This window comes from Meleagris gallopavo, chromosome 8 (genome assembly GCF_000146605.3).
Source record: "Meleagris gallopavo isolate NT-WF06-2002-E0010 breed Aviagen turkey brand Nicholas breeding stock chromosome 8, Turkey_5.1, whole genome shotgun sequence".
Lineage (NCBI taxonomy): Eukaryota > Metazoa > Chordata > Aves > Galliformes > Phasianidae > Meleagris > Meleagris gallopavo.
The window spans coordinates 9,280,914-9,298,083 of NC_015018.2; the positions used below are offsets into that span (position 1 = coordinate 9,280,914).

The following is a 17,170-nucleotide window of genomic DNA, read 5'->3' on the forward strand; positions in this document are numbered from 1 at the left end:
AAGAAAAAAGAAAAAAGAATGAAATAAAGAAAAAATAAAGAACAATAATAACAAAAGCTCCAAACAGCACAAGTCTCTCAATTACTCTGTCAGGCTTAGAAGTATTAGCCTTCTTAGACCGCACAGACATCAGCAAATCTACCTGACTCAAAGGACTATCTTAATAGATAATGACGAGCATGGCACTAAACACTTAAACACTTCAATTTCCTAAGACAGGCATAATTCTGAATTTTCAATCACATCTCTGTGAGCTGTTATTGCATTTATGTAACGCCCTCAACCAGTGAAGAAAAGTTCCATGGAGACTTTATCACTGCTCACCAATAACACTTGTCCTGGTGATCACTGCTCATTTGTGAGTTTGCTACACAGCTCACATACCAGCACTGCCATTGCCTACACCAGGGAGAGCTGGCTGCAGCACCCATAAGCCCACAAGGAGCCAGCACTGCCCTTCAACATGTGGACGGTATGGTGGGCATATGATGAGGCAATCCTAGAGGGCACCAAACTGCTGGAGCCCCAGGAAGCTCCAGGGCTTTGAGGAATTCACTGTCTGAAGACACCATAAGCCCTGACCCTGAGTAGATAGATCCTTCCAACTACTTGGGTGCAATATCTTGGAAGGAAAAACATTTTAGCTATATACCCTATGAGTTTCCATTTGATTCACTGAAAGCTGGTACAATAACTCTACTGAGCCATTTCCTACCAGACATCTTTTCCCAGCTATCTGCTGAATGTTTTCAGAGGCTGGGCTCACTGTGAATTCAGGAGATGCTGACAGGGCCTTGCTGCAGCTTTTGGTAAACAGACTACCTGAGAATGCAATAGCAAAGACTGATTTCAGTATAAAAGCAGAAAAGCTTACCTGTCCAGCTAAGTCCAAGGTGATCAGCTACAATTGCCATCCTTATATCTGTCCGTTCACATGGACTTTGTGGACCTGCGATTTACAATTTCTTGATTAAAAGGGTTTTGCACAAAAAACCACAATACCGGACAAGAGTGTATAGTAAGTTATAGCTGAAATTCAACTAAGTTGCCGGTGCTTATATTGTTTACTAGAATGGTTGTGTGTCCTAATAACCTACAAAGCAAATTTTTTTTCACCTGTGTAAAGCCGAATGTCAAACTACATGATGTTGTGTAATGAAATCAAACATGCTGACAATCTAGCTGTTAGACTGTACACAAATTGTTTAATTATCGGTGGAAACCACCAAGACCAAATTAACATCTATTTTCTCTGCTTTGACAGAACAAATTTGCTGTCACAAAATAAATCTTTCAATTTCTAAGTTACATCAATGTCTTTGGCATGCTTCACTAGCTTTCTACAGTACAGGATTTGTTTAAAGGAAGAAAGAAGAGTATAAGACAGCACATACAGATGACAATGACAGAATGAAAACTACGGTTAAGTCACTTCACAGGCAATCACAACAGTTCATGCACTAGGATCAACAAGTTGAAAGTTTTACAAACTAGGCTTGATCTCCACGAGGTGAGCCATGAGAGCTCCAGAAACCTGACTGCCTTCATTCTCACCAGTCCTCTTACTCCTCCTCCTCTCACTGTCGGCCTTTTCACTCTTTGATTTTATAGATGCTGCCTCTGTTCTCATATCTCTAGCAGACTTCGATGTAATGGAAGGCAGGTACACTTGAGTAGCTTCTGACAGTGATGTGTTCCTTGATGTACTGTCTTCTTCATCGTCAGAGACCTCTGACTGCATCTTTTTCTCTTCATCAGATAGACGATCCACAAGCTTTAATGTCTCACCACTAATTCCCTTAAAATATTCAATTGAATGTTTACACACCTCCCTAAGCTGACTTTTTTTTACTTTAACTGTTGTCATTGTGACGGAGGTAGATCTTACCTTTACTGGTAATTTAGAAGGAAGCTGTTTTGTTTTTTCTTTCTCTACCTGCTCTTGCTTTGGTAGGGCTGGAGGTTTTCTAGATAGATTACTCCTACGTGTATTTTTAACAGGAATCCTAGACCTTCCTTCTAGACAGGGAGGAGCATTATCTTGTTTTGCTTTGTCAGGCTTACTAGCCTGTCTCACTTTACTCCCTGTATTGCTTTGGAGATTATTTTGTGGAAAGACTTCTTTTACTGAGCTGGCCTTTACAGGAAGTTTTGATTTTCCTCTAGCCCCTACCAACTCTGTTGACTTCTGCTGCTCTCCATGTGCTTTTTGTTTCTCTCTTACTCTTTGTCCTTGTGTTGTCCCTGTACCTTTTCCTGAAGTGCTTTTTGCTGGGTTAGCTTTCTGCAGGGAACATTTTGGTTCCGAATGTTCTTCTAGCACTACATTAGAGGTAATATCATCTGTAGAGACTGCAGATGAATCCAAATTGTTGTTGTTATTAAAATTATCTTTTGGAAACTCAGTGTTTTCTGTTTGCCTACAGCTTGTCTCGCTAGAAGCTGAACTCGCAATCACTGCTACAGTTTCATTTTCTAATCCCTGACCACTTGGCATCACAGCTTCTATCTTATCTGTCACTTCGCCAGGACCATCTTTCTTCAGAGTCATGGTGGAAGCAGAAATTCCCATTTTAATTGGCGTGCGCAATTTGGGATCAACTTTAGAAGCGTTTACCGCTGCCGATGATTTTTCCAGTGAGTTACTACCAAGTGTTTGTTCCATGCAATCTCCACTGGCCTGGATGATGGGCTTATGTTCAACTGCTGGTGTTTCTACTGGTCTCTCTAGGTTTGTTTCTACAGTGTTGTCCCCTGCCTGTGGCTGTGTGATGGCAGTGACTGTACTTTTATCCCCTTCCCCCTTGTCCCCTGACTTCCCTTCAGAAGTATGCTCACCAATCTGAAAAAATTGGAGTCTTTCTTCAACAAAATCCCTCTTGCTCATGTCAATTGCACCACTGCGAGTCATCTCAAACATCTTCCCTTCATGAAATGGGAAGGGGTTGGGCTCGCTAGTTGGCGTACTCTCATCTGTTGGAGTTCTGGCTGGAGTTGTATCAGGTGTTGTTGCTTGAGATCTGTCTTCCACTGCCAGACCAAATGGCTTAGCCTCATCATCCCTTGATTTAGTCTCAAATACTTCGTCGTCACCTCGGTTATTGGACCATGGGTCAAAATCTAGACTCTTAGTGGCCACAGTTTTGAAAGGTGTTGCAAATTCTTCATCTACTTTATAACTGAAATATGAATCGGGAAACACAGTCCTGTCAGGGTGTCTGCCTTCCAAAGTGAAAAACTGCGCCCCTGACTTCTGCTCGCTTTTATCTCCGGCCTTTTCAGAAGCTGGACCCTTTGAAGGCACCTTGTCTTCTTCAGGGCCTACCTTGCCTTCCTCCTCAATGACTTCAAGTTTACTCTGGCTAAAGCAGCGATCAGTCTGCTTTAGAATACCTTCTGTAGTCCATACGTCCTTTTTGGTTTCAACTGCTGGACCTGCAAGTTTAGAATCACTCTCAGTTAAACCATCATCTTCATCTTGCAAATCATAACCGTCAAGAGAGTCAATCTCAGTTGCATCGGTATCATGGGAGAATTCTGCAGTGGTTGCTATGGAACACTCTGTGACAGACTGGTCATTATTATTCCCATTTTGCACTACATCATTCTGGGGTGAATCAAGCCCAACGTCAAACTCACTAGGTTTCCCAGAAGTGGGGTGTCCTAACTCTTTCTGTTTCTCAATCTTTTCGGGGGTTCTGGGTTTTGAGCTTTCTTTCTGATCATCTTCCAGTTCTTTCAGTTTGAACGTGTACTTTTTAAGTGGAACAGGTTGATAGAGAGATTCATCGTCACTGGAGTCACTGATATCTGCTCCCGGTGGCACAGGAGACGGCGGCTGTACTCTTATGACTGGCTCAGCCAGTTGACATTTGTCATGTTCATCCTGCAGGTTCACTTCTGTCATCTCCATTTCACTCTCAGTGGAATACTGAGGCTTCTTTTCTGACTCGCCTTGGTCTGCATCCAGTGGTGGAGGAGGTGGGAATTCAATGTAGGCAACTCTGTTACCTTTCGGTCTTTTGTTAGAGTCCTTATTTATATGGTTAGGTAATGATTTGTCAATCTGAGGTTCCTCAACTCCTGCCTGTTTTACAGAGGTTGACTTAGCCTCTGCTTCCTCCTCTGATTCCTCAGAAACCTCGGGTATAGGACTGGGTTTGCCTGGGATATAAGCTATTAGTGAGTCGGGTGTTTTAGATGTAAACTCATAACTCACTTCCTCTGAACTTGGTGTTTCTGGTGTTAAAGGGCTTTTGCCAGAGCTATCTATAAAGGACACCTGTTCTAGAGTATCATCTTCTGGACTACCTTGTGGAGAAGGAGGTTGCTTTTGCTGTCTCGCTGTGTAAAAGGTCCCCCTTGTCTCTTGCACTGTCTTACTTTCTTGACTGACAATTTTTTTAATATTTCCTTGTTGCACCTCTTTCTCATATTGCTTTCCTACTTGAACAAAACTCACATAAACAGGTAAGGTCTTAATTTCTTTCACTCCCTCTGTACTTACTAATGGTGCAACTTTATCCAAGTAATCACTGGCACCAGTGTCAACTAACTCATTCGAAGGAGACTCCTTTCCTGGACTAAATTCTAGAGAATCTGGTGATTTGCTAGGGGATATCTCAGTTTCCTCAGCAGGAGGACTTAGACCTATCAAGCTCTGCTGCTTGGTAACTCTTCTGATTTCTGAATGCTTTACTTGATCATCTTCCACATAACCTATCTGCCTCTCAACTTTCTCCTTAATCACAGCTGACTGGGATACTTTAGCTGAGAGTTGATAAACACCATCAAGCACAGTTCTCTTCTCCTCAGCAATCCTGACTGGAATATGGGACACAGCAATTTCTTCTTTCCTTCTGGATATTTTATCAGCTATTTCACCATTATGTTCCCCCTCCCTGACAACAAATTCTCTGTATAAAACCTTTTTTGAGGGAGATTTCACAGTCATTTCTTTCACTTCTTCTGAATGAATGCCATTTGCTGCCAGTTTGTGCTCTGTGAGTGTAATAAATTCAGTTTTTTTGTCAGCTTCAACATGATCAACGTGGTTTTCCTTTACTGTATCTGGAATCAGCACATGTGAAAGCTTCTCTTTTTGTGTTTTATGATTAGAAGTTCCAGGACTTTCCCAAGTTCTATAGATTTTTTTGTCCCAGTGTCCCTTCGCCGTTGAGTCTGAGCCATACACCACGTCTTTTGTCTGTGGTTCTGAAAAGTACTCTGGCACACTTGTTTCAGTTCTTTGCTTTTGTGTGTCTGAAGCACAAAATTCTTCTATAGCTTTTCCTTTACCTGGGACAAAATCTTCCTGTAATTTCACCTCTTTCTGTAAAGCTGCACTTCCATCAATGAGCTCGACTTGCTTTGCGTGTTTCTCTCTAGAATAAAACTGGTAAACTGGTAACTTACTTTCTTGCAACTTCTTAACTGGAATTTTGGACTGACTGTCCAGTTTTTTTTCTTCTTGAGTTGGGTCCTTACTCTTTGGACTTATGCTTTGTTCAAACTTCAGCCTAATAGAACTGAGTTTTGATTGCTTCAGTTGAAATCCAGCCTGTGAAACCTCAGTTACTCCAGTCTGCTGAGCACTTCTTTTGTGTTCCATAGTTTGTTTAGAGTCCTCTGCTGGTTGCACAAATATCCTTTTCTCAGGACTGCTGGGCAAACTGGACACTTTTCTTTCATCCACTTTGGGAAAGCATTTCCCATCACGTGCATACTGCTTTGCTTTATTCCAGTCATCACCAGACGCCGGTAATTCAGAGAGTAGAACCTTCTCAGGGCTGCTGCTGGCAGAGCTCTGACTAGAATGTATTTCTTTGCCATTTTTTTTATGCTGTTTTTTCTCTGGAGACTGTAGCTCATCATTCAACTTCTCTGTTTTATCCCGAAAAAACTGTGATACTTCAGTCAGTTTTTCTTCTGCCTCCTTAACAGTCCTGTCCACCCTGTCTTCATACATCAACTTTTCTCTACCTCTGTCTAATCTGTCCTCAGTAAAGCGCATCCACATCGCATGCTTTGGACTACTAACATCTCCAGTGTAGTGTAATACTGTCACTTTATCATAATGATCATCTTTAGACATTTTACCCACACCATTTTCAGATACATCTTTATAGATTTTGGAGAGAATCTCTTTTTTAGGGGCAGTAGCTACTTTTTCTCTGCATCGTTTATCAGACCCCTGTAACTCTGCACTAAGGGGTAGAGCATGATCAGTAACTGACTCCTCAGTATCAGACTGAGAAACATCTAGCTTTTCTGAAAGAAGCATTTTCTCAGCAAACCTGTAAGACTCCCCTCTTAGTTCTGACAACTCATCATCATGGTATTCTATTGAGTGCTGACTCAAAAGCTTCAGTGTTTTGTAAGAGTCATCAGACATGAGTTGAGCAGAACTAGGGCGACTGTCTTCTTCCTGGGACACGGGAGTGTTAACTCTAGAGGATTCCAGATAAGAAGGAAGTGACTCTTCGGCTGTGAGCTCCTCTTCTTCTTGCTGACCTTGTTCATCTGAACAAGGAAAACCATCATGTTTTTCCAACTCTTTTAAGTTAATATCTCCCCGAGGTAAGTCTTTCTGATATACATACATTTCTTTTTCTGGATGCTTTTTTGTTTCTCTAATAATCACTTCAGTAGGTTCAGCCTGATTACCTTTTTCAATATGGACCTCTATTATTCGCTCCAGTTTGGGTTTCATTTTGCTGTCCTTCTCTGCATGTTGTGGTGAAGTTTCAGCAGACTTGCTAACATCGGCTGTTACTGATGATTTATGTTCAAACAGACCTGCCAGTTCTTTGGAAGGGTCACGTCCAGACTGAAAGGCTTTCATTATGTCATGAACAGACATTGTTTCCTCAATTCTTTCCGACGTGCTTTCAGTACATGGAGGTTTATGATAAACCATCCTAGTTGTTGTAGTTATGTGAGTTTCTTCTTTTACTCGGACGCCTTTGCTAAGGACACACTTGTGGTCATCTTCCTCACTGCTGCTAGCTTTCATTTGAAATGCTTTAACCTTCTCTTTAATAGAGCCAGCAGGCTTTTGCTCCAGCTCCATAAAAGCAGGGGCAGGCTTTGCGGCCGGTAGTTCTTCTGTTTTCTGCTCTGGAATTTCTTCAGATGATGGTTCGTAGCTACGGATAACATGAACTACCTCAGTTCTTGTTTCTGTAATGACGGGAGGAATGGGTACATCATGGAAAAGTGGTTTTGGCCCTGTACTTTCAGCGCTTTGAGGGGCAGAAGGTGTTTTTTCACTCCTCGTTTCAAAGCCACTGTCAGATAAAGGACTTTTGTCTTGATCGTGTTGAGAAAAGTCATCCGGAGACTCTAAAATTGTATCTGTTCCAAAAAAGGAATCTGCAATTTTACATAACTCCTTTTCTGATGTTGAAGGCCTCATGGAGGCAGGAGGCATTTTGAGTTTGTGTTCCTGCAAAGCAATAGCTGGCTTTAAAATGCGTTTTTGTCTCTCTTCACCTTCTTTTTTCCCCTCTTCAAACTTGTACTTTATGTTTGTTAATGAACTGCTACCGATATCATTTGCTAAGTAATCAATAACTTTTGATAAGTTATAATCCTTTTCCGACACAGTTTTAGTTTTAATTTGTGCCTTCTCTGGAACAGACATAGGAGGACTTGTCAAAGCTTGCTGTCTTGCTTCATCAATCTCCTCTGTACTGAACTCTACCCAGTCATCCTCAGAGACATGTCCTTGATCGCTTTTAGCCGACCCTTTACTTTCTAAACATACATCTTTTTTCAGTATCTCACTAACTTTTACTAAGTCCTCTTTTACTTTCTCAACAATTTTAAAAGGCTCTTCATCATCGATTCTACCCTCTTTTGGTATCTCAGGATGGAAAGGTTTGTCCTCTGCGACATCTGTCTGCAATATTGCAGTCATTCTTATTAGATCCTCTTTCATTTCAGCAACATCTTTCAATATCTCCTGACTGGAGGATAAAGAAGATGGCGTGGATAATTTGAGAGCAGAGGGTGCTAAGAACAAGGATGATTTTATTGGAGATGAAGTTCGATTAAAGGGAGGTTGCGTGCGTGCCTCTGTAGTCAATGTTTTAATTGGTGACAGCAACGCAGCAGCTGATTTTGTAAGCGGAGATGACTCTGGGAGCTTCTTTAATGCTGGTTCAGACAAAACATTGACTACAGAATATACCGGCACTGTTATTGTTGATGAAGTTACAGATGAGGTAGTTGCTGATATTGACCCAAGGGCTGTATACAAAGCACCTGCAGGAGGAGTTCTTATTGACTGGAAAGCTGATGGTGCTGAAGACACAAATGACCTGAGTGGAGAAAATGACATTGTTGAAGCAGTTGAAAACACTCTCTCAGCTGTGTCAGCAACTGCGCTAGCAGCACAACTTGCAGAATGTGCAGCTGCAGCAATCTTGTCTTGGAAAACAGCTGCAGCTTTGGATCCATTTATTAAGTTGGAAGAAGATGGGTATTTCAGCGGTGACACAGACCCATTAAGTAATGGTACATCTGTGTGCCCAGCTACATGTTTTGCTGGCGACGAGAGAGACGAGGCCATCATGACCTTAGAAGATGAAACAGCATCAACTGCTGACTTAGCAGGTGACACCACTGACTTTAGAGGGGACGATAATAGTGAGGATGCTGATGTGATGACCGATTTAAGAGGCAAACTTGAAGAGTACATGTTAATGTTGGATTTGGGGGATGCTGGAGGCGTCATGGTTATGGATGATCTCTCCAAGAGAGACCCTGCTGTAGTCACAGGAGATGTCCGAGAGGGGAATGTGGTAGTGGATGCCAGCCCTTTTAGGCTAGCAGCTTCTGTTACTGCGGGAGCTCTGACGAAAGAACCTGAAGTAACCTGCATATTGTATGGAGGCTGCGAAACCACAGTTTTTATTGGTGAGGAGATTGTCCGAAATGATCTAATTGGAGATGCTACATCACTAACAGATTTAACTGATGATGTGGTAGAAGCTCCTAATGTGGATTTGATTGGAGAAGCAGAAGAAACAGACCATATTGATTTTAATGGGGAAGCTGTAGGAGTGTTAGAGGAAGAGCTTGATAAGGAAGTGAAGCCTGATTTGGTTTGCCCAGGCACTGTAATTGGAGCTGTTGTCCATGACTGATATGGCCGTGTTGAAAAGAATGGCTTGTATGAGTAAGTAGCAGGTAGGGATCTTGTTGCTCCTGCACTCCGTTCAACTGTTTCTTAAATTGTTAAATTAAAATCAAACATAAAATCAACAAAAATGATTGGAAAACAGAGAGACCAGAGAAGAAAATTGGTCAGTAAACGTTGTAATATTACGAAAAGCAAGTACAATTGTTTGCATGAGTTAGGATGAAGGAGGCAAAAGAAGAGTTAAAAAGGAAATAAATGTGAATGGAGCCATACACTGACGACTGGTCCAAAACAAAAAGCAACATGAAACGAAAGACAGAAAGACATAGCAATCGAGTCTGCAAAAAATGAAGACCAGAAAACACAAAGAAGGAATCCATAAGGTAAAAATAAAAACCACATGAAAATTCTTCTCTTACTTCCTATTGACTTTCTGATGTGCTAATTCTGAAATACTCGTATCAGTGCTATTTTGCCTGTTTATGTATGCTTGATTTGCACAACTATTAGAATTATCCTATTAATAATTTTTGTTGATGGTGTTGTTCTATTTAGATATTGAACCTATACAAAACGTAAACTTATGTAAAATGACATTATATAGCTAAAATTTCCTTTTTTTTTTTTAAACCAGTCAGAACTATTTCATGCAGAACCCAAAATTCCTTTAAGTGACAGGCAATTAATGTGCAAACTGTGAAGCAACTGGAATAAATTCAAATCTGTATCTCCCATGCACAATTCGGATATGCTTCACACTCACAAAGCCAATAAGAGCAAGAGCTTTTCTGAGTCGATATTTTATAAAATAATAAAAATAAATAAAGAAAAGGAACGTTTGCATTTGTTTTTCATGCGATATTCCTTTTGTTTGGAAAAAAAAAAGTAAAGTAAAACTTTACATGAAATGATTTTAAGAAGCATATGTCATACATCAAATACAGAAAGTATGATATATGATAAATGTGAGCAAGCAAAGCAACTGAATCAGTTTTCGTTCATGCACAATATATCATGTCAAAACAAGCACACATTAATAAATTTTTATGCTGGATAAGCACAGATATGTAAATCTTAACAATATCATTTCACAAGTGGCCATTAAAAGAAGAGTACACTTTTTCTACAAGATGTAGTGTCTTGGTACCTTTTGAGGAGATTTCTTGCATCAGCTCAAAGACAGACCTGTTCAACTTTCAATTTCTCAAAAGGTAACATTAGAAAAGCAGTCAAAGAACAATACACTATGCAAAAAACTTCCTGGCAAGGACAAACCTGTCAACTGCTACCATCCCCCAGAACACTCAGCTTATTCAAAGGCATTTCAAACAAAATCAACCACATTTTGCATCATGGGAGGTACTCATGCCAGAAGACAGCATTTCTGGGAATCCCAATACATATCCTCTGATACAACGATAACATTTAGAGAGTTGACACTGAAAGTGAATTAAAGGGTCTTTTTTTTTCTTTTTTTTTAAACTCCTCTGTTTGAAGTTGAGTTAGAAACTGAGCTGAAATATCCAAATAACTTATTCAACAAACCTTTCTCTGAAGTTAAGCAATAATTTGTCAAACTTACTTGGTCTGTCTTATAGACAGTAACTTACAGTGAAAGAAGCTTAAGAAGGCTAATACTAAATTGTTAAAACACACACACTTACAGAATTGTAAATAAGTGTTCAATATACCACAGGTCCATATCCTGCAAGGAAAAACGTGCTGGTCCTACAAAAGCCAGATGAAACTCAGAAGGCAATGTGGATGGCTGGTGATGTGGCAGTATTAGAACATTTAGGTTGAAGAGAGCTTGAATACTAGGCCTGACTGGCACAGCCTATTTCTAGAAACGTTCAATTTTCCCATCCTCCTCACAATTTTATTTTGAAGCACAAACATACTTTTTTTTTTTTTCCCCCAAAGAAGAAAACACTGTATTCCATCAAATTAACTAGACTTCATTATGAAGATCAATTAGCAGCAGCTGCTGACACTCACCAGAAATTCATACTGCCCCAAGTCCAAAAAACAAACCCCCCAAATCATTGAGAAAATAACCAACATCAAAACAACCTGTTCAGCAGTTTGTGTTTGGAAATGTTTTTAGAGGGACCCCACTGCGCTGTGTTGAGCTATTCTGCCACAACTGGTTTGTATGACAATGAAACCAGCAAATTGTCCTCTTAACTGCTCTTTATCCCTAAATCACAAAGTCAGACACATATAAGATGCTTTTTTGGTGCTCTGTATGGCAGCTGAGAAGAACTGATACAAACAAAAAGGACTAATTTACAAATGTGTGCAGTTCTGACATAAGACAAAACAGCAGGAAAACTGGACAGTTTTACTGTTCGGAAATAGCAAAGCAATCCCCACAAACATGTCAGACTTCAGAGCAGGATATGATTCTAAAGACTGTAGTTTTTGAATCAGAACAGCCCTTTCTGGCTACTGGACTGTTCTGGCCTTAGCAGTTTCCATTCCTCCGTATCTGAGACTTTATTGGAGAACACATTACTACCTTTTGTACAGCAAACTGCATTTCCTTGCTTGCAGCTGGTAATTGAAAGCACTGAGCGAACTTCACCATGCGAATGCCCCCAGCTCCTGCTGGAGCAGCCTTGCTCCTGCTGCTCTTCAGCTGCAAGCACTGGGCAGGGTTTAACTCGCCACAGCAGTCCTTTTCAGTGGGAAATCTCACTGCTAGGTAGAACAGAGGGGTCCCTCCAGCCTCTTTTTCCTGAGGAGGGTTAAGAGGTAGGCAGGAGAATAATCCACTTTCCTCACCCTCTTCTGCCCCAGCACTTGCACCAACACGGGCAGAGGAAAAAAAAAGTTGTGTGCGCGCATGCCTCAACTTGTGAGAGAAAAACAGCCCAACCTGCACTGCTACCAAAACTGAAGAGTTGTACCATCACATTTGTTGGAAAGAGGCAGAAGTTACGCACTCACCTCCTACCAGTGAAGCAAATGTTCTGTGGAGTAAAGCAGCCCCAGCAGCCTCACTGGCTCTGTTGGTTAGCATGCTCTAAAAGAGCTGTGCCTCCAAACCTGCATCATCTCCCAACAGCAGCACGTTGGAGGTGATGGTGGCAGCCAACAACTGCAAACTGTGTGCATAGGAGGTGGTACTCAGGTGGTTGGCCAAACCACTGCCTGCCATCTTTCCTGGCGCATACAATAATTTTTGCATGCTCTCTGAGTAGCTCACTGTCACAAGCAGAAACCACTACCTCATGGGATAGAATAGTTAAAGAACAGTCAAGGACTTCTACTATGTCAACGTAAGTTTTCTTAGAATAAAGCCCATTAAGTGGGTTTGGTTTTTTCTTCCACTTTTTGCAAATGAGACTTAATGAACCTTTGGTTAATAAACTTTAAATAATTTAAAACTTTTTTTTTTTTCCCCCCCAATGAGGCCTGAAAAACAAACTGTAAGCAGTTCACACAAACATCAAACTTATTTGAAGCAGCCTTCTTTTCACAGAATCATAGAATTACCAAGGTTAGAAAAGATCTACGAGATCATCAAAGTCCAACCATCACCAATAGTTCTCACTAAACCATGTCCCTCAACACAATGTCCAAATGTTCCTTGAACACCTCCAGGGTTGGTGAACTCCACTAGTTCCCCGGGCAGCCTATTCCAGTGCCTGACCACTCTTTCAGAGAAGTAGTATTTCCTAACGTCCAGCCTGAATCTCCCCTGGCGCAGCTTGAAACCATTCCCTCCAGTCCTATCACCAGTTACACGAGAGAAGAGGCCGACCCCCAGCTCACTACAACCTCTCTTCTAGTAGTCTCAGTTCCCAGCAAGCCTTTGACGATACCTTAACAATCCATCAAGAAGTCTCAGTACATCTGATAGCTTCTTCAGATGTTACATGCTTGAAGTCTTCTTCCAGGTCTGAGAAGAGTAATATATTCTGGAGCACATCTGATCCAAAGAAGCCACAGATCTTATAGGATAATTAAACAGCAGCTTTCCAGTGGAAACTCCCAAGACCCGATGAAGCTTGTCTATGGATTTTGGAATTATACCAAAGGGTCTGTTGCAGGGTAGCAACTGAGAAGTTATGAGGCAGAAAACAGATAAGAAAAAGTCTGGCAATGGGGAACAACAGCAGTCAACCTCAGGCAGGGAAGGTGAAGGAATAAAAGCTAAGCCAAATATATCGTATTTAATGAGTAAGGAAAGCAATGCACAGGTTCAGTGAAGGAGAACAAATCTAAGAGGAAGCAACATGTGGTGCCAAGGAATAGAAAGCATCTGCAGGGAACAAAGGAACAAGGGAAGAGGACAAGAAAGAAAAGGAAGATACAAAATATGTGAGAGTCTGTTTTGGCTAAGCATCTAAACGTTTAAGTGCCTATCTGAATGTCATTCTCCAGTCTTGCTGAACTTTTGCATATCACTCCCTTCTGCAACAGAAAGGTACAGCAGCTCAGTCTAATATCCCAAAGGGAAGAGGAACAGATTCCTTATGAAAGCAATCTGTAATCCTATTTGTCTAGAGCTACATGGCATTTTAAAAAATATGTTATATTATGTTTTTACTTAATTAGTGCATGCATTTGCCAGTCAGGATTCTTCAAGCTCTCACAACACAAAATTTCACAGACCATCCAACAGTTTTGCTTTAGATAGCTGTTTGTTTGTTTTTCCCCATTTTCTTTTTCTCCAAAGTGACACCAAATACAACGTTTATAGAAAAAATGTCTCTTCTTATGAAAAATCACATATATATGGTTTAGTATTTGGTAAGAGCAACTCACTCATTCCAGGCTCAGTCAGATAGCTGTAGCGCTTACGTAAAGCAAGGGAGACAAAGTTCTGACGCCGGTCGGCTTTCTCCATCTGCAACAAAACATAATGCTGTTTGGTACCATCCCCCATATGAAACATCATCAAATCTCAGCACGATAGGACATCCTGCAGTACATATCCCCACAAGGGAGAACTGATGCCTCCACTCAGCTTCAGGATGGCATGCTGGAGGCAAATTTGGGCAAGCAGTGAGAAATGGACAGAGCGGATCTCCATTCCTGTCTGCCATGTAATGAGTGTCAGGTGTTGTGGAGCAGGGAGCATGGCTATCAGAGGTGGCAGGCACTTGCTATGAATAACCACCCTCCCATAGAAAGCAGGCAAGAAGCTGCAACCCTAGGAGATAATTCCATGGACTCTTTCCTTCTCAATGTCTCTGCTCACAAGGTAGAAGAGCTTAAACAGCAGACACAGTTCACGTTGTTGCCCTAATGTATTTCAATACTATGTTATCCCATCATCACTTCGCAAACTGTTTCATACTACTACAAATGGCATGATATTTTTCATTATCTATAAAATAAACAACCTTTGACTGGAAACAGGAGATCAACACAAAAGACTACAGATGCAGACATAGAACATTCAGAGAAGTACAACTTTGATCAAATGTCTCTCCCCAAATTAATTTGTCCTGGAAGCACATACACCATGATGCACACTGGCTTTTGAGTGAATACATTCAGGACAAAAAAGGCAAGAGAGGGGTATTTTTTTTTTTTTTTTTTTAATAGGCACAAAATGCAAAAATGCAGATTAGAAAGCAGACTACTATTGTTAACTAGTAAAGTGCATCCTAAGTAACTGCATTCAGTGGCATAGCTACTAGTGTGATGTCTTCAATATCAGAAGTCCTTTAGAAATCAGCTCACTCAATTGTTTAGAAAGATTTAATTTGTTTAGAAAGAAAACTTGTTTTAGCTATATAATAGCTCACCAAGATCAAACCTTGTGGAGGCAATGTAATATAGTTGGAGTTATTATTTTTTAACATAATAAGGAGTGTTTTATTTCTGTTTTGGTCAGCAGATGGCTGCTGCAGTTTGTTTTCTACCAGGAAGAGAAAAAAGGTTTGCTGCTAAGTAGAAGGGATGTATCTTGTGTGGTTTCTCTCTTCAGGTGATCTCAATTACTGCTATCTTAGAGTAAAACCCATTCAATTTCCTGACAATCAGATGTGGCAGTTTCTGGCAAACTGGGCATTTCTAAGTTGCAAATATTTAAGGTTTATTTGAATATACATTTATACACAACATCTAGGAATTGCTCTTGGTTATTTTGCTTTCTTAGAAGGGTTTAGTTTATTTTCAGAAATAAAACAGAAAGTCTGCTCCGCAACTAATGCCCCCTATTTTATTACATTGGCCCACGACATCAGAGGTGGATGTTGGTGGGATGGCAGTAGAGAATGAACCTTCCCACCAGTATTCTGTTGTGGTGTAACAGATGACAGCAGAGAGGCAGTCATCTGACATCGAAGTGTGTATGAAACAAATGTGTATCACTGAATTCCTCCATGTGGAAACAACGGCACCCATTCACATTTATCAATGATTCCTGAACATTTATGGAGACCAAACAGTGCACGTGAGCACTGCGAGGTGGGGAGTAGTGCATTTCAGCAGTGGTGATAGCAGTGCGAAAGACAAGCCATATTCCAGATGACCATGCACAGTTGTCACATCACAAAATGAAGAGTGTCTTGGTCACCTCATGTGCACAGATCAGTGGATTACAATCAAGGAACTGCATGTGGAGCTGCATATCAGCTTCAATGCATTGGAAATGATGGTGGCAAAGCTGGAATATTGCAAAGCTTGTGCCAAGTGAGTCCCATGAATACACACATGGGAACAGAAATAATAGTGTATGCAGATTTGTCAGGATCTATTCAACCAATAAGAGGCTGAAGGTGACAACTGGCTGGATCACATCATAATCGGTGACAAGATGCAGTGTCACCACTACAAGCTGTACTCAAAACAGCAGTCCATGGAGTAGCAACATGTGAATTTCTCATTGAAGAAAAAGTTCAAGACGTAGCCCTCAGTAGGTGAAGTGGTGTTCACTGTTTGCAATAGGAAAGAAGTGATCCTTCTGGATTTACTGGAACTCAGACAAATCATCAACTCTGACAGCTATATTATAACACTTACTAAGCTGCACGCTCAAACTTCCAGAGTCAGGCCAGAGGACAACCTTTCTCTTGCAACACAATAACGCTAGGCCCCATGTTAGTTTAAAAGATCGTGGAGCACATAGCCATTTTAGGTTGGAATGTCCAACCACACTCACTATATAGCCTGGATTTAGTGCTTTCTGACTTCCATCTGTTTGGGCCTATGAAAGATGGACTGCATGAGCAACATTCTTCTAGCAACAGTGCTGTCTTAGCAGCTGTGAAACAGTGGCTCACCTCCACTAGTGCAGATTTTTATGAGTGCAGCATGCAGGCTCTTCATCATTGCTGTCAAATGTGCATAGCTACTGGTGATGATTGTGTTAAAAAAGAATGTTTTGTAGCCGAGGTTTTGCTCTATCAAATAGTGTTACTGTGTTCTTTGTAGTTGTAGTTTCCATGGAAATAAATAGGAGGCATTACTTTCAGAGTGACGTTCGTACTATAGGCCCATATTTTTAATATCTTCTCAGATATGCGAGTTATCAGAACACTGGTAGTATTATTCCAAGACCTAAAAATCACACCCTGTAAGCTCTTTGTGATTTTGCCAAAAATAGACTTGGTCACTACTTTGTAATTAGGCCATTTTTTTCAGAAGAAAATTAGTTAAATGTTAGATTACTGTTATTCAACATGTAGTTTATTTTCATCACATATAGTCCTGTTTTCTACATTTGTGTACTGTTTTGCAACAGAATGTAAGATGCTGAGGAAATGGTTATTCTGTAAGTATTACTTCAATGCCATAGTTGTTTTTTTTTTTTCTTTCTATAACATATTTACTGTTCTTCACTAAGTCTGAAGAAAATAAAAACAGAAGACAGTGTTTATATTACCTCATCATCTTGATCTGACTCTGTTTCCTTTTGGTCCCAAGATGCATTGCAGAGACAAGGAATATTATAATGGACAGCAGGGAAAAGAATATCAGGATATGAAAAGGACCAGATTGGGAGCACAAAATGCAAGCTGATTTATAAGGCAAAGCAAATCCAAAATGCCAACACACACA

General features: G+C 40.7%; 1 protein-coding gene across 3 annotated transcripts in view; it reads right to left on the reverse strand.

Moving 5' to 3' along the window:
* Positions 1–772: 772 nt before the first annotated feature.
* Positions 773–17,170, reverse strand: part of LOC100547889 (ankyrin-3) — a 29,193-nt gene continuing 12,795 nt past the window's right edge. Inside the window, exons 8-10 of one of the 3 annotated variants that reach the window (XM_019617488.1) lie at positions 13,925–14,006; positions 6,667–9,234; positions 804–949 (exon numbers count right to left, since the gene is read on the reverse strand). In XM_019617488.1, coding sequence (XP_019473033.1) covers positions 819–949; positions 6,667–9,234; positions 13,925–14,006 — 2,781 coding nt within the window. In that variant the 3' untranslated portion in view covers positions 804–818. The other 2 variants (XM_031554361.1, XM_031554362.1) reach the window with 2 other exon arrangements.